Source organism: Rutilus rutilus, assembly GCF_951802725.1.
Source record: "Rutilus rutilus genome assembly, chromosome: 12".
Taxonomy (NCBI): Eukaryota; Metazoa; Chordata; class Actinopteri; order Cypriniformes; family Leuciscidae; genus Rutilus; species Rutilus rutilus.
In genome coordinates this window covers 10,433,489-10,458,025 of record NC_140217.1, presented here as the reverse complement: position 1 = coordinate 10,458,025, position 24,537 = coordinate 10,433,489, and the positions used below count along the sequence as shown (strand labels likewise).

At 38.3% G+C, this 24,537-nt stretch overlaps 2 protein-coding genes across 3 annotated transcripts in view; one reads left to right on the top strand and one right to left on the bottom strand.

Moving 5' to 3' along the window:
• The first annotated feature begins 1,830 nt into the window (after positions 1-1,830).
• chpfb (chondroitin polymerizing factor b) lies at positions 1,831-12,164 on the top strand. The gene is made up of 4 exons (XM_084424825.1): positions 1,831-2,250; positions 3,870-4,437; positions 8,092-8,274; positions 10,686-12,164. The coding sequence occupies exons 1-4, from the start codon at positions 1,949-1,951 to the stop codon at positions 11,946-11,948; spliced, it is 2,316 nt and encodes a 771-aa protein (XP_084280951.1). The 5' UTR covers positions 1,831-1,948; the 3' UTR covers positions 11,949-12,164.
• A 1,947-nt stretch (positions 12,165-14,111) lies between these two features.
• The window catches only part of asic4b (acid-sensing (proton-gated) ion channel family member 4b), a 44,530-nt gene continuing 34,104 nt past the window's right edge, over positions 14,112-24,537 (bottom strand). The window contains exons 5-11 of one of the 2 annotated variants that reach the window (XM_084424826.1): positions 20,568-20,621; positions 17,335-17,488; positions 16,724-16,815; positions 16,038-16,082; positions 15,828-15,907; positions 15,539-15,718; positions 14,112-15,453 (exon numbers count right to left, since the gene is read on the bottom strand). In XM_084424826.1, coding sequence (XP_084280952.1) covers positions 15,352-15,453; positions 15,539-15,718; positions 15,828-15,907; positions 16,038-16,082; positions 16,724-16,815; positions 17,335-17,488; positions 20,568-20,621 — 707 coding nt within the window. In that variant the 3' untranslated portion in view covers positions 14,112-15,351. The remainder of the gene's footprint in view (positions 15,454-15,538; positions 15,719-15,827; positions 15,908-16,037; positions 16,083-16,723; positions 16,816-17,334; positions 17,489-20,567; positions 20,622-24,537) is intronic. The other variant, XM_084424827.1, reaches the window with a different exon arrangement.

Sequence of the window (24,537 nt, the reverse complement as noted above, 5' to 3'; positions counted from 1 at the left end):
AATGTGCCTGTGTTCATATTAAAAATGCTGTTATATTAATATAGTCATGTATAAATGTATTAAATGTAATGCAGTAATGTTTTTGTTTAGAAGTTATGGCAGTTTATTTATTTATTTTTTCATTTATATTTATACTAAATGTTTGGGCTAATGTTTTTGATAACACATACAATAGGTTTATAGAAAATCAACAAAAAAATCTATAAATTTTCATAATTTTTGTCTGAACCAGAATATCAAGATATTTTATTATTTCCCATATGATGGTGAAAAGTAAAAAAGCTTCACCATGTTATGTATAATAAATATTGGAGTATAACAAATAAAAATTCCTTCTAGATTATTTTATCCCTTGAGGTAGCCCTCGCACACAAAAAGGTTGGAGACCCCTGGTATATAGTAACTATATGTTTTATAATTACAAGTTTGTGTAATTTGGGGTTACTGTAGCCAGTAACATTTCATTATTTGTATTTTATGGCATTGTACATTTTTTGTTTTTATTTGAAGGCTGAGGCTTCATTAATAAACACAACCCCAATTATCATCATTGGTTTTGAGATGTTACTTGCTGTGAATACCTTGTCTGATAGGCTACAGTATTGTGGCATAGTATCAGGACATCCTGGCTAGTGTCTGTCGCACACGGCTAGAGGCGAATGGCCGGATGATGGGCCTATTTGGGAGAAAGTCCAGGGCTGTTTTTTAGCCCCAGTCCGTCCCTGATCTCCTTACACTAACCCTACCCCTAAACCTACCCATCACAGAAAACTTCCAAAAAATCTCATTCTGTATGATTAATAAGTTTGTTTACCCATGGGGACCTCTATTTAGGCCACTGTGACACGAGTCCCCATGAGTCTGTGTGCATTCAGGTTGAAGTCCCCACCGGGATAGAAAAACAGGCACACACACACACACACACACACACACACACACACACACACACACACACACACACACACACACACACACACACACACACACACACACACACACACACACACACACACACACACACATATACAATTTTGTTGCAAAAATAGCAATTTCAAGGCATAAAAATAAAGAATCTCAAAATAAAATCTGATGAATCTCAAAATAAAATCAAAATGAAACCAATTATTTCACTAATTGGTTAAAATATGATTCACATGATCAGGTTAATGCATGTTAGATGACAGAACAGGAACATCACTGTTTAATTTGAGTTTAAACTGTTTAACTGTTAAAATTTCTATTTACTCAAAACTTTCCCCTAAATGTAAAAATAATCTGGACCCACAAATATCACACAAAATTATTGTAGCCTATAAGCCAACATTTGACAAGTGATTTACATGCATTGTGTATTATTATTTGTAGTAGTAGTATTAGCCAATGTTTTCTGTATTTGTCATATGCTCAGTGCTGTTTAACTTGTTTTGTATTTTAGAAATTAAAATGTTTAAAATAAAACTTAAGAAGCATTTATTTATTTGATGAATTATCTGTTGGTGAGTGCCCCTTCTTTCTTTATGCGCCCACATGTAGGATTACAGTTATAGTCTGAAACAGAATGATCGCCCTCTAGTGAAATAAAGAAAGAGCATAAACTTTCCAGGTCAAACGCGGTTTCCTCGCATTATCCCAGGGCAAACGACCAAATTCGCTTTTACTCCTAAATTATAGCTGCAGTAGTTAATGATAGGTTTGCTGCGGTCTCCTCCCCCGTCCATGCCTCTGTCGAATGGCAGTCATCAAGCGCTTCAGTATTTGCATTGACTGACGTCTGGTTACTAAAGGGGCGGAGTCCGGAGCGATGACACGTCAGAAGGCAACAGTCACGTCTCTCTTTATAGGTGTGAAGAGAGAGCGACGCAGTTCCTCAGCCTCGTTCTCCTAAAAGCATCTCCTCGTTGTGCTGAGGAGCGGACAGTCCACTTTTTTACTGCCGACGACAGAAAGCATGAGAGTTTCAATGTTAGTTTCTCTCATCAGGCCGACCGGGCCGATTATTGTGGGCATCTCTCTGGGATTCACTCTGAGCCTTCTGAGCGTCACCTGGGTGGATGAGTCCTGCGACTCTGACTGGATGGGACCCGCCGAAGAGATGCTCATAGGGCAGCCTGGGAGCTCGAAAGGGGCCCGTAAACCTAGTTCGATATCCACTGGCACAACTGACAACGGAAATGTCGAAGAGGATTTTGAGCCCAGAATAGTGCCTTATAACAAGCCTGCTCAGGAAGGTCCTCCCAAAAAGGTTTTCAGGTAGGTGTAGCTCCACCAGTGATGCTATACAGTGGCCAGCCTGAATGGAGCCTGTTCGGTCTATTTAGAGCATGCATGCATGAAAGGTAGTAATTAAAAAATTAAAAAAGGAAACAAGACCTTATGATTAAGACAGAAACACTATTAAAATAAAACAGCATCCAGAGCACTTTTTTTCTCTTTGTAGCTGTAGAGCTTTTCTGCGAGAAGTTTGCTGCTAAACTAAAGAAGCCTGTGCACATTTGTGAATGGGGAACTGGACTAGGACTCTGTTTATTTATAGAGTAAAGGCTCCTGATCTTGCCCCTTGGCCTCTGGAAGCGGATGCGGCCTAATTATGTCATCAGGTCACATAAAGTGTGCTGTCAGTCAAGGATCAGCAGTTCAGTAATCTGAACTACTATGACAGCTTCAACAACTCAACAGTGTTCTTAAAGACACATAAACATAACATTCATGATGTCAACACATTGTAGAAAACTTTTTTTTTTTAATAAGTTTATTATAGTTTGTGCTAAAATGACAAATATTGTTTGGCCACTGTTAAAAATAGTTTTTAGTAAATCGTGTAAGAAGCTTCAATAATATTTATTTTTGTATTTAAAGTGATTGCTAATAAAGTTACCACAGTCTTATTTTAGTAACTTCGAGAGTAACATTTTAAGGATTGTCAAAAGTGATGTGTGAAGCCCAAGTATGGTAACCCTATACACAGAATTTGTCCTCTGCATTTAACCCATCCACACCCATTAGGAGTAGTGAACACACACACACTGCAAACAGAGGACACACACCCAGAGCAGTGGGCAGCTATTTTGCTGTGGCACCCAGGGAGCGATTGGGGGTTAAGATGCCTTTGCTGAATGGCACATTAGTCATTTCATGCCATCGAACCTGCAACCTTCGGGTTACCAGTCTGGCTCCCTAACCATTAGGCCACAACTTTCCCCCTTTTCCAGGTAATATTTAGTATCATACACAGTATAAAGTGTTTGAGCATGAATATATCAGATAGGATGGCATCTGCATCCATCCATCCTTTTTCCAAACTGCTTGTCCTATGTAGGATCGTGGAAATGCTGGAGTCTTTACCAGCATCTCGGACCATAGGCAAGGAAACACCCTGGATGGATGGCCTGTCCATCACAGGGACATGGTATCTGCTGTTTGAGAAGTCCGAAAAAATACATTTTGTGTGGAAAACATCTTTATTTCTCATATGCCTCGTAACTGAACGTGACATGCTTGTTCAAATGTGTGGAAAGAAGGAGGTTTGAGACCATAGGGCTTTGGCCTAAATTTTCCTCACACAAAGCTTTTTTTTGCTTTTAACTGTCCTTATATATACAAAGAGTTGCATGAATATCATTCACAAAATTATTTTGTGTTTCATGGGAAAAAATGACAGCAGCAGACAAGTTTAGGTTGTCACCGGGGTGAGTAAATAATGACCCAACTGCTGCCTATTTTGGACTTCTGTGTGTGGTATGTTATAAATGGTTGGGTTGGTTTATTTGACCAACCCAGCTGTGCTTGTGAGTTCCTAATGTAACTGTGCTGTGATTCAAATTTTTTAACTCTTCATGTTAGTAATTCATCCTTCATCTTTTTCTTTTTAGATCCAAGTATGCCAGCACAGAGCTTGGAATTCGTGAACGTCTCTTTGTTTCAGTATTTACCTCCAAAACCACCATAAACACGTTAGCCGTGGCCATCAACCGGACCCTCAACCACCACCTGGATGGCCGGCTCATCTTCTTTACAGGCACTCGCAGTCGTAAACTCCCTAATGGAATGTTTGTGGTCGTCCACGGTGACGAGCGTCCAGTCCCAAACATGTACCAGTCTGTCCGATATCTTCTAGAACATCGCATTGCTGAGTATGATTGGTTCTACCTTGTCCAGGATGATACCTATACCCAGCCCGAAAGGCTGAAGACTTTAGTAAGCCACCTCAGCATTGACCTTCAGCTTTACATGGGCCACCCAGGAGAGTTCATTGGAGGTGAAACCCAGGGAAGGTACTGTCACAGTGGACCAGGATTTCTACTATCCCGTGCACTACTTCTGAAGCTCCAGCCTTTCTTGGAGCAATGCAGGACTGACATCATAAGCGTCAGACCTGATGAGTGGCTCGGTCGCTGTATCATTGATTATGTAGGCATGAACTGTGTGGAAGAATATGAGGTAAGAGTTAACTGGGACTCAAATATGCTTTATGACTTCTATGCAAGATTGATATATGCATTGAAATGAAAGTCTGTCATTGTTTACTCACAATCATGTCTTTCCAAGCTCGAATTGGCTTGCTTTCTTCTGCGGAACACAAAGGCAAATTTGTAAAGAATATTTCTGTTGTTTTTATCCATTTTGTGAAAGACCAGATTGAAGTTTCATTCCCCAGAAGAAAAAGCCAAACAAGGTTGTAACAATCAGTGTTATTTTTGTATCATTTTGATATATCATCATTGAATAATTTATATTCATATTTTGAATTAATTTATATTTTTCCTTTACATTTTAATAATTTTGTTGTGTTTTTGTCATTTTTATTAGGTAAAAAACATGTATATATAGCTTTTATTATTTTTTATTTAAGTTTTAGTTATTTTAGTACATCAAGTTAAACTAAATTAAATTGAAGAATGTTGCTTGTAGCTCAAATAAAATGAAAAAAAAGTTGTTTTGTATTTTATTTTATTTCAGTTAGTTTATTTTATTTCAAGTAACAAAATGTTATTTTTTTGTGTGGTTTTAGTTTAAGTTAACTATAATAACCCTGGTGACCACATGAGGGTGAGTAAATTATGACAGAATTTAATTTTTTGGATGAACCATGCCTTTAAATCTAGCGTGAGGACAAAAATGGTATCCAGAGCAAAACAATCAAAATTGCATTCTCTTTTCATTGTTTATATTCCAGTAACTTTCCATTTCATTAGCTTTGTTTCTATTTTGTTGCAATGCAATCTCATGACAGCATCTGCTTTTCCCCTGTAATCACAAAGGCAGTTACTTTTCTCACATCATGAGATTCCAATTAATCACGAGCTAAAATAGTATCTATCCCAGGGCAAATGTGGCTGAGAGAGCCGAAATGAGCTGAAGGAAGGGAAGGGGCGGGGGGATTGGGGGGCTCAGAGCCTGAACTATGTACAGATCATCCTGGCAAACTCTAAAAACAGGCCTGTGTTGATAAAGTAGACTTTTCATGTAGCTGGGTTTCCTTAGTTGGCAATGTTTATGCTTGTCACAAATGACTACATTTTCCACCTTGGGTCTCTAGTTTCGACAGGAAACCACATTACCCAAGGGCCCATGCTTTATTGAGAGGGTGCGCTGTTATATATTGAGAGGCTCAATGCACCAGGGAGGCCAAATATTCAATAGTTCACAGTATTTTTCAAATTCTGAGGCAGGTACATTGATATACTCAAACAAGCTCACAGTCATGTGAAAATGCTCGGCATATGTTCAAAACATTTATTTCACGTAATCAGCACCGAAGGCAGTATAGAACAGTGTATATATATATATATATATATATATATATATATATATATATAATATATTTAGTAAAACGTCATGGGCCCTATTTTAACGATCTATGCACATGGTCTGAAGCGCACGGCGCAAGTTCACTTAGGGTGTGTCCGATTCCAGTTTAACGGCGGGAAAAATGGTCGGTGTGCCTGGCGCATGGTCTAAAAGGGTTGTCTCTATTCTCTTAATAAGTAATTGGGAGTGTTTTGGGTGTAACGTGCAATAACGTGTCTCGTCTCCCATTCCCTTTAAAATCCAGTTGCGCTCGCATCATGGCGGATTCGCTATTTACATGGCGGAAATTTGTAAGCAGAAAGACTGAACGCGTCTCCAGAGCGCAAACGGATCTGCTTAAGCGCGTGAGCAGACCATCTATGGGACAAGCTGGATTCCACCATATCTTTATGTACACAACATTAATCTTTTACATTGTAATCCTTTTATTTTTAATATTTGGCATATTTGTGTGCTGCTGCGCGTCCCTGTTTGTGTAATAAGCAGAGTGTACGCGCGTTGTGACCCGCCTATAGGCGAATATTACTAATACGCCCTTTAAATAGCAAAATATATATATATTGCACCATTGACTTTAGACCAGTTTTCAGTTGGTCAATGGAGCAGTCTATTTCAAATGCCTCCAAATAGCAACGTGCCAACAATGCGCCTGAACACACCTCGTTTTCAGACCAGCATGGGCGCACAAATGGGTGCAAATGCATGTGCTATTTTGCAGGACGTGAAAATGATAACTGCGTCGGGCTGAAACTAGCAAAAAACACTTGCACCGGGTGTATGATAGGGCCCCATAAGTGTGATAAGCAATGGTTTGTGAGTTGGTGTGTTAAATGGGATTGGACATGGGTGCTGGCTGCTGGCTCCTTAGTGGATTATGCCCATTTCAATGATTTGGCATAGAGTTGAAGGAAGACCTTCACACTCTTAATAGCCTGATTAGATTCAGGTTTCTGCATGACTTAAACTAACGGTCAAAAGTTTGCTGTCTGTTTTTTTTTTTTTTAAAGAAATTAATGCTTTTATTTAGCAAAGATGCATTAAATTAAATCAGAAGTGACAGTGAATATATGTTAAGTATTATTTTTATAATTCAAATGCACTTATATTTTAAATAAAGGCTGTTCTTTTGAACTTTCGATTTATAACAAAAATCCTGAAGAAAAAAACTGCATCACAGTTGCAATACTACTGTTTTCAACATTGATAGTAAAAAAAAATTCTTGAGCACCAAAGTTATCATATTAAGATGAATCCTGAAGGATTGTGTGACAGCAAGACTGGAGTAAAAATCAGCTTTGCAATCACAGGAAAAAATTGCATTTAATATATATTAAAGTAGAAAACAGCTACTTTAAATTGTAATAATATTTAATGATATTTTCTGTTTTTACTGCATTTTGCAGCTTTGGTCAGAGTAACCCAATGTCTCTTGCAAAATAAATCTATAACCGAGACAGGGTGTATGTTACAGGGACACAAAAATATGACCATACTTTAATTCTACTGCAAAAGCAGTCATAAATTATTAAATGAGGTTTGTTTCATTGACAAGCAGTAAGGGTATCTATCAGGATGTGCTACCAAGGTTAGGGGTTAGTATTTGTTTCAGCAGGCAATCAGAACGGTTTGCACTTAACTGGTTTAGGGGAAAAAATAGATGCTGGAAGCAGATAAAGCTAAATTATTATCACTGTAAACTGTATGAACATTAAAATCAAAGAAACAAATAATAATTTCTGTTGCTGGAAATAGTAGAAATAATGATTTCTCCTGTGATCCACAGAGAAACAAACTCACTGGCTTTCATTAGGTGAGCTATCAGTCTCATGCAGGGGCAACATATCATAGGTTTAGGACAGTCTAGTTAAGTTTGGACCTTTTGAACAATGACATAAAAGCAGTGACCTGACCATAAAGCATCAGTAATTCACACAGACCTGAACATGCTGTTTGGATCCAGCATAAAATAAGTGAGTGTCCAGACACTAGGATTACTTGAATGGAATGATGTACTTCTTCCTGTTCTCGGCAGGCCAGCTGCAGACATGCTGAGATTTGTGCAGTTAATTAGCATGGTTACAACAAGACATTAAACGGCTTTACTGCAAATTGCAAGGGTCTGCTGACTAGAGCTGACCAGAATTAACCTAGAGGTGCCGTCTATGCAACTATGACCACATTCTTGTTATTGTGCCAAGTGTTGAAGCCTAAAAACTCCCACAATACATGTCATTTATATTGTATATATTATTCTGATCTAATTTCAATCTTGCTTTACTTTAGGGGCTGAATTATAAATATTTTACTATGGAAAACCATATGGACCTTCCCAGAGTGGGGAATGATGGATTCCAGAATGCTCTTACTGTTCATCCAGTGACCAGTGCAGAGCTTATGTATCGTCTGCACAAACATTTCACAGAAATAGAACTGCAGAGGACCTATGAGGAGATTGAAAAACTGCAGGTTAGATTGTGCTGAATTCTTTACAACTTAACAAATGCATGCATATATGTGTGTGTTTTATTTAGCTCTTTATTTTGTATACTTTAATCATGCATGACATTGCTTTAATATTGCTTACAAAAGGCAATCAAATCCAGCATCAGTACTTTTTTTGTTAATTCATAATTTTTTTGAAAGCATGCATGCTACATTATACCTTTACCTTGTCACTGCATGGGGCAGTACCCTCAAAGGTACACCTTTCTAATGAATCTACCCCTAAATAAGTGGTTCTCATCTTTTTTGCCCTGAAGCAATGTTTCTCAACTCCAGTCCTCAGGACCCACCTACCAGAATGTTTTAGATGTCTCCCTATTCAACAAACTAAAAAGGTAATAAGTTTAATCAGGTGTTAATTAGTGAAGCATCAAAACATTCTGATATGGGGGTTCGCCAGGAGTGGAGTTGATAAACACTGCCGTAAAGGGTGCATATAGGTACCCTAATGCTGAGTTCAGACTACATATCAGCTCGATTTTGTTTTGACGTATGGTGTCATGGTGAGTCATAAACGACAATGGCATCGGGACACAAGAATCGACCGTTTTATCTCGTAAAGTGCCGTTTTAACCGATGCCGTGTCTGACACTTCATGTCACGACATAAAGACTAGCATTTTTTATTTTTTTCTGTCCTCTACAATGGGTTGTCACATTTGTGATGTTGACCAATAGGAGCACAGAAGCTCTTCCGTACACAGCTTTCAAACATGACGAAACGAAAGAGAGACAATGGTATTGGTGCTGCTAGGTAAAATTATGCAATGGAGGAAGGTTTGTGGAGCTATGGAAACTATACTCCTACCTTTATGATGTTTCCTCAAAGGACTACCACAACAGAGTGAAAAAAGATAAATGCTGGTGAACTATAGTGGTGAGTACTGGAATTAGCATTAAGCTAACGTGCCGCTTCGGTAGCCATTATTTGTTTACGCTCTTGTTTCCGGAAGTCAGTCGCTAGTTCCACCTTCTCGATGGCATCACGTAACATCTAGTCAAAAATGTCAGACAAAAATATTGTGCAGTCTGAACGCCGCATAAGGTACTATCACTGCTGAAAAATCCAGAATTGCTGGTCACCAGCATAAGGTATGTTTTGCATGCTTGGGATGGGATGCTGGTTGCTGGTTTGCTGATCCCCATAATGGGAAGCTGGAGTGCTGCACCAACTACACCAACTGAGACCAACTACATCAGGTCAATTTTGTTTGAGAAAAGCATGATAATGCTGGTCCTCCAGCTATACTAGCACTATATCAGCTCTAACCAGCATAAACCTACCTGGACCAACATGGAATTCATGCTGGTTTATGCTGTATTTTTCAGCAGGGATACTATACCTTACAATATTAATATGTAGGGGAGACCGGGGACAGTTACAACACTTTTTGCATTTCTCTCAGTTACTCAGAGACTATTTGGATTAGACCATCTGTCTGCTAATTACCCATACCATTTAAAGATGACTACATATGACATATCGTTCACAGTATTTATTTGAATGGAAGAAGCCAGATGTTGCAACTGACCCCAACCCAGGGGACAGTTACAACACAACCAGGGACGGTTGCAACATGTTAAAAATACCTTAAATTTCACTAATTAACTTTAGCTTTTTGTCTCAATGAGCATAGAATTCTGAAAATATGAACTGTTTTAGGCCTACTATAATATTGTAGTTTTATTTATTTATACAATAATATTATTGTAGCCTATTATTTATTTAGTCATATTTATCAAATAACAGTTATTGAGTTTTGTCTGTTTATGTGTAGAACATAGGCCTACATAGATTCAGTGTGCAGGAATTACAGATGCTATTCAATCTCTCCATATTTCAGTGTCAGACAGGAAGAATTGAACAATTTGTAATGCAACAAACTTTTATTAAACATGCAATTTATAACTTGTTGCAACCATCCCCAACCCTATCAGCCATGACGGAACATCATATGCCTGCTAGACACACTGACTTTGACACTTGCTTACCATGTCACTTAGAAGTCAACAAAACAATAATTTAAACTAAGTAAGTTTTGATTAATTCATACAAAATGTCAGGACAGTATGGCAAAAATACATCTCATGAAAAAAATTGACTTGCATACCTCCAAAACAAGTTTTGTTCAATAAATGCAGCAGCAGATGTTGAATATGTCTTCTTTCTTCTTGGTGGGGGGAGGGTCTAACTGTGCATGTGCAGTATGAATAAGACTTGTTGCAACTGTCCCCGGTCTCCCCTACCCTTAAGGTGCTAATGTGAACCCTTCAAGATGAAAGTGACACACAATACAGTGTATTGTATTTTGATTGTATTTTTTTTAAGTGTAATGGCTTTTTCAACTTTTCATGCACCTTACTTTTCACCCTCAGTCTGAGATTAAGAATGTCAGTGAAGTAGCAGCGGATGGAAACAAGAGTGCTCTATGGCCCATTGGCATCACACCTCCCTTTGAGCCCAAAAGCCGCTTTGAGGTACTGCGTTGGGACTACTTTACCGAAGATAACCTTTTCTCCTGTGTGGACGGTGCCCCTAAATGCCAGCTCAATGGCGCTGATCGCGATGACGTGACTGACGTCATCAGGGTTGCTGTTGAAGAGCTCAATAAAAAATACAACCCTTTTGTACAGTTGAGCTCTCCACGGCTGGTGAACGGTTACAGGCGCTTGGACCAGACACGAGGGATGGAGTACACCTTGGACCTGCAGGTCCAGGCCACGACTGAGTCTGGTCACCAAAAATCTATTGCACGCCGTGTACACCTTGTGAGACCCCTCAGCCAGGTAGAGATTATCCCCATGCCTTATGTCACCGAGGCTACACAAGTTCACGTCCTCCTGCCCCTCACTAGTTATGAGTCCCAAGTAGCACTGCACTTCTTAGATCACATTTCATTCAATTTGTTTGAGACTGGTGAGAATGCAGTTCTTAATTTCCTGTTCACTTACGAACCCACTGAGGCCCAAAAAGTGAGTACAAATGATGTCTTTTCAGAGGTCAAGGCTAAGGTCACCGCAGTTGAGCGCAGATATCCCAGCGTCAAGGTGTCTTGGATCAGCATAAAGACAGAAAATCCTGGTGTCCTGCGGATCCTGGACATTGTTTCTAGGAAGCACCCGGTAGAAACACTCTTCCTCCTGGTCACAGCTGACACAGTACTCAACTCCGAGTTCTTGAATCGCTGCCGCATGAACACCATCAGTGGCTGGCAGGCTTTCTTTCCCATCCATTTCCAAGACTTTGACCCCACTGTGGCTTATCCAGACCAGGTTCCCCCTGCCTCACACGACCTGGTCCGGGAAGCAGGCCACTTTGACCGCAACACCTTCGAGGAGGCGTGTTTCTACAACTCTGACTACATGTCCTCGCGCACACGGATGTCCAGGGATTTGCAGGAGAGTGAAGACCTGCTGGAGAGCCTGGATCTTTATGACATGTTTGTGCAGTACTCGGGACTGCACGTGTTCCGTGCCGTCGAGCCTGCTTTGCGCCAGGCTTTCCGCAACCAAACCTGCGATCCTCGGCTAAGTGAGGACGTGTTCCACCGCTGTCTCCAGAGCTCTCTGGAGGGCCAGGGGTCACGTTCCCAGCTCGCCATGCTAATATTTGAACAAGAGCAGGGAAACAGCACCTGAGGAGCTTCCAAAGAAGCAACAGTGGGGTAACTGTAGACTGGCTAACCGCTAGCAACACTCCTCCTTCTCCTAACATCTGTCTCTAGTAAAAGCTATTTGATTATCTTACTGAATTCAAAGAGAAGTGTTCTGAAAGGAATATTTTAAGACATTTAACAAGAAATATTTAGAGACATCTTTCTGCGAGTACTTGACTCGCAACTGTTAATGCACTACAAAAAAATGATACTGTTCTTTCACTGTGCTTTTCTGAACAATTTTACAATTTTGTATTGCAGCACGTCACATGTTGCTGCCTGGTTAGGATGGATTGTTTTTAATGTTGTATTCCTCATTTGTAAATGTTATTTACCTTACAGACTGGTGTAGTTTAACCCAATGTATACTTTAGTTTTGACACAAATGCTAGCATATGCATACCGCCAAACTCATAGGCTGCGTCCGAAATCGCATACTCTCTGAGTAGGTACTTATTTTGAGTAGTTACTTTGCGGCCGCTAAAAAATACATGCTCTATATAGTATGTGTGTAGTATGAATGTAATCCGGAGGTAGTACATTCGCCAAGTTGCCACTGTCATGTGACCGACCAGCATCAATTGCGTCACTTCACTGCCATTCACAAATCCTCTCCCATGGCCTCATGGGATAGTAAAGCGTTTATTGTATCATCTGTGTACTTTTTGCCTACTCTTTTATGGGTACTGTGAATTCAAACATACTACTCTTGTCACGTACTGTTTTTTGTCTACTATATAGTAGGGAAGCATGAGATTTCGGATGCAGTTATAGCCTTTCAAAGTACATTTCACCTGTTTCCTTGTACACCTTGTGGACAAACTAATTACTGCAACAAAAATCAAGGCACAAGCATGCAGAGTATGCAGTTAAAAAATATGGCTGTGTACTGTACGTACAGTGTATGCATGCTATTCTAATGATGAAACGTGTCACATGCATTGTTCTTACATTTTTTGTCCCACAGCAGATTCTAAAGTTTTCATTGGTCATGTCAATCACAGTGCTGATTGCCTACATAAAGCCGCGGTCACTAGACCTGTGCATTGCATTTTTGTTTGGACACTGTAGTAGTTTTAATATAATTCGCATGCACATATGGAAGTCTATGGAACAAAAAGTGTAGTGTGACCACCCCTTAACGCTGAAACAAATACTAACCCCTACATAACATAACCTTAGCAAAGCGTTGGTAGCACATCCTGATAAATAGCTTCTTTTTTTTAATTACTGTTTGCTGTGATAGGATTGGATGATATTCTGACCTCTCGACTGAATCCATGAAGTTTTAATTTTTCTTTACAATTGACCATGTGACTGAGTTGACCAATGAAATCAGCTTAACTGGTTTAGAAAAAATTTAAATAAAATCATGCATACGCATAAACTAGCATACATGTAAAAAAACTAAGTATACTTTTGGCTAGTGACGGAGCTGGGAAAGAGAATGTGAATAGAATTTTTTCAGTGATTATAGTGTATTTTTTATTGTGACTGCAGCTGAGGGAAGAGAGGATGAAAAATGTTCACAACAAAAATGGACAGTTCTGAAAGGGCGAATGTATAACAATGTATTTTGTATTATTCCAGATTTCTGAATCCGCCCATGCTAGAAATGCATTCCAGTATTCCACCCACACTTCCTTTTCCCGTTAGCTTTGGCTGTCTGGGGCAACCTAACTATATTGTCCATGTGAAAATCTGTGCCTTTAAATCTGTTCCTTCACAGTGGAATGCTTCTCAACTATGCAACCAACCAACAAATGAACACAAAAACACTTTTTTTGTTTTGTTTTGCACATGAACCTAATATTTAAGTATATTTATAATGTCAGAATTATGTTTTGGTGGTTTGTTTGTTTGTTTTCCTTTCCATATTTCCTCTATCAAAAAGATGTTTGTGAGCAGAGTACCAGGCTCTGTGGAACTGACATGTTATAATGAGATTATAGAGTTAATGCATCACACTGCAGATATTTACTGTGCTGCTGCTAACAGAAATGGTTTCGGATGAAGTAGAAAGTGTGAAATGGTTCTATTTGTAGAAAGTGTGTCAATATAAATAAGGGTAAATTGTCATTATTATTATTATTATTGTGTAATCACAACCCATTTGCTCACAACAAATCATCATATCCATATGAAATTCTGTTAAAAACAACCTTTATTCACCAAATATTTCCACAGTAATTTGCAGAATTGCATTATTCCATATAACATCTCTACCCTTGAATGTCCCTCATTATGGAGCCACCAGACTTGAGCGGGTGTTACTAAGTTCATACAAGGTGGTGTTGATGAAACGTGATAGGTGTTGGTGTTTTAGTATTAAGCCCACTAGGTGGCAGTAAAAGCAGTTTTTTTCTCTCCTTGAAATGCTGTCCTCATGTACAAGGTTAATCTGTGGAAATGCAGAATTACACATATTTAATCAGAAGGCTCTGGTTTGTGACCAGTCTCCAATACATTATTCAAGACATAAAAATATAAGGAATAAAATAAAGAAGAGCTCATGGTGGTTTTAAGGTTATACTCTGACATTTCTGTTTTAGCTGCAGTGAGTATTATTGTGTTTTAGTCCTTTCCACACCTTTTTAGACCAGATGGAAATGATGGATATTCAGCTAAATGTTACTACAATTTTAAATGTGTATATTGTATTTGAATGTGCTTGTATTTGAATACAAAATAAAAACTCTATCACCTATTTTCATACAAAGGAGATTATTTAATAGTGTTTACAGTTATTTTACTAGAGATGATCTCAACAAACTGTGCTCTAGTGGTGTTTTCCATGTTTCAAACCTAGCACAGTGGAAAAATTACATAAGACTGAAAAACAGCATAACACCTACTCACAGAAAAACGAGTGGTATATTTTAGCTTTTCTCCTACTGAGAAGTCTCATTATGTTATTAAGAAACGTGAAAAGGTGAAATGGCACAAGCACTGTACATTACCGCAAGAAGAACCACGCAGAAATCTTTTTCTGCACTTAGCAAAAGGTGCTTGTTTGCTTTAACTCTGTTTCCCTTATAACTTTCAGTAAGTTCCTGTTTGTCCAGTCGAATAGGATATTTATGTGTGAATTAATATTTCCTTTTAGGCCCATGATAGTTCCATCCAGAAGGGGGAAAAAAACACATAACCAACAAAAGCACATGTGGTTTCTTCATCTGATATTGCATTGAAAGAGAGTGAGCAGTGTGACTGGTTTGAGCCGATTTCACATGATGAGGTCCTGGATTAGGCTTTGGCTGTAGCTTTTATAAGTAAAAAAAAAAAAAAAAAACCCGAAATGTATAATTCAGTGCAGGGTCCATTCAGGATCCCAATTTTAAGTTCAGTGATATGAAAAAATAAATAGAGAGAAGAAGAGGCGTCCCTTAAAAAGCAAAGTCCTGCTGTACGACCGGTTGTGCGTTGTGATGATTTGGTAACATTGAAGTTGGATGTGCACTGTGCGGTTGAGCCACGTCATTTGCTGCCTGTTGACAAACGTATCGCATGATGCAGTTCTTCAGATATTAGGTGCAAAGTTTAGAAGCCATTTCAAAAATCTCTCTGACTCACCTTGACTTTGACTTCTTCAAATCTGACTGTAGCTATAGTTCCGGCAGCCAGCTGAGCTTGCAGGTTCTGTTCTCGCAGGTTCTTTGTTCTCTGGATCTGCTCTTGAATTAAGTTCTGTTGGTTCTGTTGTTTCTGACTCTTCTTTGGTTTCAGGAGTTGCTTGATTTTGTGTTTGGCCACCTATAGATATAAAGATTAAAAGCAGACTGAAAGGACAAGAGATGTTTGTGTGTTTATGTCAATGTCAGGGGACTGTCCTATCCTCTCACAATGAAGTGAAGATACATACCTCATAGATATAGTCAAGTATTTCCAGGATAGTAAGAATACTGGCTCCAATGAAGAGCCCCATTTGTCCACCAATGTCTCCTGGAAATGAAAACCAAACAGCAATGATATAAATTAGAGATTGATTTGCTTTGTTTTTTGTTTTTCCGCTAGGACCCATTTCTCAATACTTAGGTCACATTTTCAAAACTCTTAATACTGTTCTCCTTACCAATTTTCAGCTTGGCACAGCAGTCAATTTTGCATCCAAAATGCACTAAAAATACCGAAACACTTCAATCATGTCTCAAGTCACGCTTCTATAACACAAGCAGAGGTAATCACCCAACAAATGCAGTTTCTCACTCATAAAACAATGACCAAATAAACTGTACAAAACCAAAATGACACCTCTCTACTGTTTAAAATTCACTGCAGTTTACATGGTCAATGTTTACATTGCAGTAGACAATTATACCTTAGTTGTCTCCTTTTGTATAGATGGTAATGAAATTGATAATTGTTTTGATTTATTTCATATTTTTTAGATTAGGAATATATTTCAATACGGTATTACTGTAGAAATCGTCTTATTCAGTTTTGTATAGATTTTGAAATTAAGCTTAACAGTTTTGAAAGTATGTCAACATACAAATTGGCCTGTAGGTACATTTTGGTTGTGGAATCTAAGAGAAAAATATAATTCATGCTATTTGAAAGACGTAGTCATCGAAGGTCATTTTGCGCCAAAGCAATGGAAAATGATAGTTTTGTAGTTTTGAGAATTTCAGTTGTGATCTGAGAAATGAACCAAAGCGACTGAGAAAAAAAGCAACACACTTTTTGAAAAGCCAGACTATTATGATCATCAATAGTTATAGTACAAATTGTTGTAGTGTGTGGGGATTGCAAACATACCTAACAGACCAGCAATGTCGTATGCTTTCTTCTGTTCTATTGTCTCATAGTTAAGGGCCTCAAAGAAAATATCCAAGATGAGAAAGTTGTCTCTGCACAATAAAAATAAATAAAAAAAAGTTTAATTCCCTGCAGGGAAACAGAATGGAAACTAGCCCATTATGATTTGTATTATGGAAAGAAAAGGATTAGCCACAAAAATGGTTAAAAAAATAATTAGTGGAAACCACAGAATGTCATTTTAGAGCAGTCTATTAAATCGTTTTTTCTATTATTAAGCCAGTGAATGGAGGACCACAATTACATTTTTCATCCCATTATATAACTGACAGAAACAAGCCTGAAGTTTGGACAATAGAAATCCTGCTATAGGCTAGTTATTAGAAAAGGCTGATATAATTTGTGGAAGAAGCATGTTTTGCAAATAAATACATTTTTCAAAAATGCTGAGCAGGTATCCTAGCAGAAGCATATTTGGTTTTCTATGCAAAAAATGCTGGGTATGTTTCCTCTTTGGTCTGTCTGAGGGTTAATGTAGAAATATGTTCAGCAGCAGAATAAAAACTACCTCTGAGATTGTGTGTGTGTGTGGACAATTGCATTGGACTCACCTAATGTATTCCTCTGATTTCCGGTATTTGCGAGAAAGGTAGCGAGCAGAGCCCCTGCTGGGGATTTTAACCATAGAGAGCTCTTTTCCATACCGAGTCAAATTACAGGGTGTCTCACAGGAACATGAGTCACCCGTGCTCTTCTGGAGTAAAGCTGGAGAAGTGTACAGGAAACATTGATGAATACTTGGTGCGGACAAGTGGGCTACTATAATGAATGGTGCAGTAGTCATCATCAATAATCGAGCTCTCTGTGTTGTTCAATAGTTTTAAATGCATTAGGGTGCTTTTAAATCCTCAATTAAGTGAAATCATTAGAGTTGTCAGTGATCACTGTTTAGAACTTGTCATTGAGCATGATTACATGCACACCAATAAGCAGTTTATTGAAAAAAAAAAGAATCCAGTTTACATGCAGACCAATGACCCAGCAACACAAGACAACTGCATTTATAAGACTTAAAAAAAAAAAAAAAATCAGGTTATTTCCCGGTGGCGACATTAAAACGTAAGCATCCGTGTATTCCTGTCACGATCTGCTCCGAGGGTATCAGAAAGGGTAATCCAAAAACGTAATCCAAATAACAGGCAATAGGTCATAAACACAAAGTAAGGCAGGGGACACAGGCAAAAAGGGAAATCCAAGAACACGGGAAGAACAGAGAGAATACTCGGAATTACAGTAGAGATACTAAATAAGACTTAGTTTGCAGGGAATGAATGTGAAAACCAGGTTTATATGGGGTGAGCTAAACGAGATAATGACATACAGGTGAATGTGAACATGGCTGATTAGTCTGGGCAAAGGATTATGGGAAATGTAGTTTGTGGATGTGTGGTGATTGTCTGGGTTGGAGTGCCCTCTCATGGTTATCCCGGGCACTCTCACTGGTGATCGTTACAATTCGACTCAGAGTAGTCTATTATGCGAGTTGTGATGCTAAGTAAAACATTAAAAACCCCATAGTTTTCTGAAATGTCAGTGGGAAACTTGTACAGACTCATATTCTCCTCTCATAATTTCAGTTTCTATGACTATACCACTTCGCCTTTGGAGATGAGATCACATTTTTATAATTTCTTGGTCAAGAAAGAGTCGGAGTAAATTATATATTTGCTCTTCCCATATAGGCTAGCGAAACACTCGCTCTGGTTGCATGCCCTTAAATCTGCAGTATGCAAGTTAGAGTGTTTTCATGCCAGGTGACATCGGGGTAATGGGCAAAAATCGAGCTGTGTCGATCAGTTTATTCTTAAGGTGGGTTTGACCTTAATTGTGGTCATGTAAACCGCTTTTCTTTATCAGCCTTGCCGGTTTATTTAGCATAATCGGCAGGGACGGACTGGGGCTAAAAAACAGCCCTGGACTTTCTCCCAAATAGGCCCATCATCCGGCCATTCGCCTCTAGCCGTGTGCGACAGACACTAGCCAGGATGTCCTGATACTATGCCACAATACTGTAGCCTATCAGACAAGGTATTCACAGCAAGTAACATCTCAAAACCAATGATGATAATTGGGGTTGTGTTTATTAATGAAGCCTCAGCCTTCAAATAAAAACAAAAAATGTACAATGCCATAAAATACAAATAATGAAATGTTACTGGCTACAGTAACCCCAAATTACACAAACTTGTAATTATAAAACATATAGTTACTATATACCAGGGGTCTCCAACCTTTTTGTGTGCGAGGGCTACCTCAAGGGATAAAATAATCTAGAAGGAATTTTTATTTGTTATACTCCAATATTTATTATACATAACATGGTGAAGCTTTTTTACTTTTCACCATCATATGGGAAATAATAAAATATCTTGATATTCTGGTTCAGACAAAAATTATGAAAATTTATAGATTTTTTTGTTGATTTTCTATAAACCTATTGTATGTGTTATCAAAAACATTAGCCCAAACATTTAGTATAAATATAAATGAAAAAATAAATAAATAAACTGCCATAACTTCTAAACAAAAACATTACTGCATTACATTTAATACATTTATACATGACTATATTAATATAACAGCATTTTTAATATGAACACAGGCACATTTCTGCCAAAAAAGTTTGTTTTACTAAAGTTAATTCATAAGTTGTGGTGTGAAATGGTTTGTTCTTGGAACAATGTTTCCCCTGTTTTTTTTTTTGTTTTTTTGTCAATATGTTGAGAATATCAGCGCTGTTTCATCTGGCTTTTTACAAGCTTAAATCACATAGTCATCTGTGGGTTTATAATAGAGAGAGAATTCTGCGCTGAATTGAAATGCTTCTCAGTGGATCGCGCAGCTCTGTGTAATAATGTTCGCGTGATCGAGATCAGCCCGCACAGCTGTTTTGTCCGCGATCGCTGTTTTTTAGGCCGAGCTGATAATGCACTGCTCAGATCAAACAAGTTTTGTTCCGCTTTTTAAGCGTGTGCCATTTGATGTTTCTCATACGAAACGCGAATGACAGCGTATAATCAAAGAGAGTTGGGTAATTTTGGCAAAAATTCAAATTGAAACGTTTAGTTGAAAAGGTCGCAAAATTATACCATTTATTCGAAGTCTGGAACCCCGACGACAAGTTGGGGCTATTTATAAAATGTGTTTAGCAGGCAACTCACAGGCACCACGCTGGAGACCACTGCTATTCAAATATAATGTAAGCAAATTTAAAAGTGCAGCCTTATAAAACTAACGTTATGTCAGTGGAAATAGGCCGACTCTTCTTCCTCAGTTGTTGTTTTTTACACGTAGCATAAGTGATCATATTAGTGCCCCTGCTGTTGGCTGTTAATATTGCTTTATTAGACTTTTTTTTTTTTCTGCCGACGGCCCTTGGTTGGACGGCCGTTCTGGACTTTTCCAGAACGCACAGATTGTCAATCCGTCCCTGATAATCGGTGAAAGAAAGTGCATGTGAATGCATTCATTAATCACTCAGTCTCATGTCGCTTCAAGCCTGTAATGCATAAGATATATTGAAAAAATGTCTCTGACTTAGTATCATTTTTTTTGTCCATACAATGAAAGGTCCATGGGTCAATGGGGTCCAGTGTCGTTTTGGACCTCAACGACTTTCATAGTTTGGAAAAAACAGTTCTTCGAAATATCTTATGCAAACGAAAGAAAATGATACAGGTTTGTAAGGACCATGAGAAAAAAAAAAAAAAAAGAAATGAGGGAATAAAAAAGAAAGCATATTAATTGAGTTGATCAATTAGCATCAGTATTTTACCTAACTTACCTAATGCCTTGTCAACACACTTGAATTTACTCGGTGTGCAGATAACAGCATCACCTGTAGAGAAATATTTGATGTGTAAAAATGTAACCAACAACAGTATGAAAGCTTGTTTCCACCAAGGAATAAAAAAAAATTCAAACAGTAATTGCGACCTTTTATTTCACAATTTACCCTTCGCAGGGAGTTTGATTGACAGGCGATCTGACCAATCATAATCCGCCATTCGCCATTTATGTCCGACAAATCAGTCAGGAGAGTTACTAGATTAACGTTGGAGAATTTGAACCTGAAAAACGGAATATACTGACGTCTTTTCGCGGTTAAAACAACATTCCTTCTTATGTTAATTCATGTTTATTTGATGCTATAAATTAAAGGAACACGCCGACTTTTTGGGAGTTTAGCTTATTCACTGTATCCCACAGAGTTAGATAAGTCCATACATACCTTCTTCATCTCCGTGCGTGCTGTAACTCTGTCTGAGGCACCCACCGCTAGCCTAGCTTAGCACAAAGACTGGAGGTAAACGGCTTCAGCTAGCATACTGCTCCCAATAAGTGACAAAATAACGCCAACATTTTCCTATTTACATGTTGTGATTTGTATAGTCACAGCGTGTACGAATAACAAGGTCACATGCAGAGGTGGGTAGTAACGAAGTACATTTACTTCGTTACATTTACTTGAGTAGTTTTTTGGAAAAATTGTACTTTTAAGAGTAGATTTGAATGTGGGTACTTATTACTTTTACTCGAGTACATTTCTAATGAAAAAACTGTACTTTTACTTCGTTACGTTGGGCGACGTTCCTCTCGTTACTTTATTTTAATGCAATATGTGTTGTTAAATGCGTAAGTGCGATGTATCTTTTTTCTGGGCTTGAGCGATGCTCAATTCACAAATGAATCACTCTTTTGAGTCGATTCTGTTCAAAGACTTCATCAAACAAGTTGGCAGATCTGTCTAAATCGGTTCGCGAATCAGTTTGAATGAACTGTTCAGTTCCTGCACGCACTGAATCGTCTGAAGCGATTTCAATTCACACTCGACTCTGAGTCGTAACAGGAAGATTTAAGGACATCAAGAGCGTTGGATGAAGTGGCCGTGGACCAACAGTACAGTCAAGTGAGAGCAAATCTGCAAATGCATCATATATTTGCCAGCGATGAAGATCTTTATTAGTTGAACATCTTCGTAAGCTGTCTGTGAATGAATGATTCCACAGGACGATATATTCGATTTCATTTCACTCAGGTAATACATTTTACAACCAAACAGATTATTACGCCATGATAGCACTACTAGAAAGTATGACATTAGGCTACCCGTTTTTTGGACATATACATTAATTTATACATTAAATAAGCTACCATTGCCCACCGTTTATGAACACCCGCCATCCCGCGGTAGTTTGTGTGTATTGTTGCGCAGTGGCGTGCGAACTCGACTTGAAAACGAATGCCTTTAATTGCCTGCCGTAGACACAGTTAACCAGTTTAAACATGCTTGCAGAAATATACATTTGATTAATATATTTTGGAGAACCGACAGAAGAAGATTCGTCGATGTACTTTTTTTTTTTTTTTTTTTTTTGTGTTCAGATATTCAGTAGCAGTCATGAGCGCGAGCACATGTGAAGAGTTTTAACTCTTTCTTCTCTGTGTCAATTGCATGCCTTTGAATGCAACACTCTGCAGATTCACTTTATTTCGACATTGTCTAATAATCCAAATGTAGTTGTATAAGTTATATTACTATTATACAAACCAAAGGACAGGCAATGATTTTCTTTTTCGGGCTACAGATGGGAGAAAATGCTTTTTGTTGCAAAGAGAGCCAATCTACTTATGAAAATAATAGCCTAGTCATTTAAATAAAAATAAATAATCGAAATAATATAATTTTATATATATGACGACTTCAAATGCAAAAGCCTCTAAGTACCATCTGAAATTTTCTTCTAAAAGAGCATTTTTATCAAGCTTGTACGTTTATGTTCAGTTATTTCACTTAAATGGCAATGAAAAGTACCTATTAATTGTCATTAAAGTGAAATTACTGAACTTAAATATACAAGCTTGATAAAAATGCTTGTTTTAGAAGAAAGTTTCAGATGGCACTCAGAGGCTTTTGCATCTGAAGTCTTCTTCATATATATGTATATGTATATATATATATATATATATATATATATATATATATAAAATCCGAAGTAAGTTACTCGCTACTTGAGTAGTTTTTTCATTGGATACTTTTTTACTCTTACTCAAGTAACTATTAAGATTATTACTTTTACTTTGAGTAAATATTTCTATAAGTACTTGTACTTTTACTTGAGTACAGTTTTTGGGTACTCTACCCACCTCTGGTCACATGAGACACAACCATCTTCTAAACAGGAAAATGTTGGCGTTATTTTGTCACTTATTGGGAGCAGTTGGGTAATTATTTTTTATTTATTTATTTTTACAGATGGGGCTTTGGTCGGACTCGGACTCATTTAGCTTTTCTCCTTTCATTGTGCATAATATACGTGCAGAGCGCAGGCTACTGTATGAAGTATTGTTATATTGATAATATTATAAATATGCAACGCAATATGCGATTATGCGCGTAACACGACGCGTGTGCAATGCATTAGGTGACAGTTGACCATGCAGAGCATCAGGGAGAAGTTGGAGCGTGGGGAGTTACTAAAAGTTCCCAATACTTCAGGAAATGCTGCATTTTGAAAGAGTTTTGATTTGATTACCACAACAAACAATGAGCCTGACGCCTTCAACAGTGGATGCTATTCTTTTTCTTCACAACACTCGCGAATAAACAGTGAATGAGCCAACTCAGTTCAACGGTATTTTTTTTATTATATTTTTATTATTGTTTAACGTTAGCCAGTTGGCGAAGAGTTCTTTGAAACGTTCTTCAGTAAAGTTACTTGACATCAAAAAAAGGTAGGCCGTAAATCTTTATTTACTGCTGGATCACATTTGGCTATATAATATTCTCTACTGCTTATGCTTCTCTGTAATGGACAGTCTGTATTAATATTTGTGGGCATAATTGTAGGTGGTGGTAGTTATGTTTGAGGCCTATAATAGCCTACAAATTTACCTAGTAGCGTGTGTGTATGTGTGTGCATCTAGCAGAGACAGCGCGCATCAGAGAGAGCTTTAAAGGGATATTGATGTTGGTCTCGGTCGGGTTCGGGCTGAAAAATTGCAGACGTTTTCGGGCTGGGGCCGGATTAGGGCTTGAACACCACGGGCCAGGTCTCGGTTAGGGCTGGATGTTTTGCCCCGTGCAGGGCTCTAGGCAGTATGCTAGCTGGAGCCGTTTACCTCCAGTCTTTGTGCTAAGCTAGGCTAGCGGTGGGTGCGTCAGACAGAGTTACGGCACGCACGGAGATGAAAATGGTATGTATGGACTTATCTAACTCTGGGGGATACGGTGAATAAGCTAAAGTCCCAAAAAGTTGGCGTGTTCCTTTAACTACAAGGAAAAGATGATCGGTTCACGAGAAGCTTTAACCGAGGCGCCGCAGCGATCTGTCACGATACATTAAAGAGCCACAAAACGGTATTTATTGTTTAAATTTCTTAAAAAAATGACAACATTTGAAAGTTGAGACTTTGTTTCATATCAAAAGTAACCTGGTCTGTCCTGTCTGTCAGCGCGTTGTCAGTGTCCTCTATTTTTCACTGTGTGAGAACATAGTGGGGCGTGAGAGCGGCATGGCTTGTCGGACATAGCAACAGTAACTATAGGGGGCGGGTCTTTGCGAACAGTCAATTGTGACGTTTAAAGGTGCAATGTGTAATATTTCTGAGGATCTATTGACAGAAATGCAATATAAGATCCATAACTGTGTTTTCAGTGGTGTATAAAGACCTTACTTAATGAACCGTTATGTTTTTATTACCTTAGAATGAGTCATTTATATCTACATAACTGTGGGCACCCCCCTTCTATG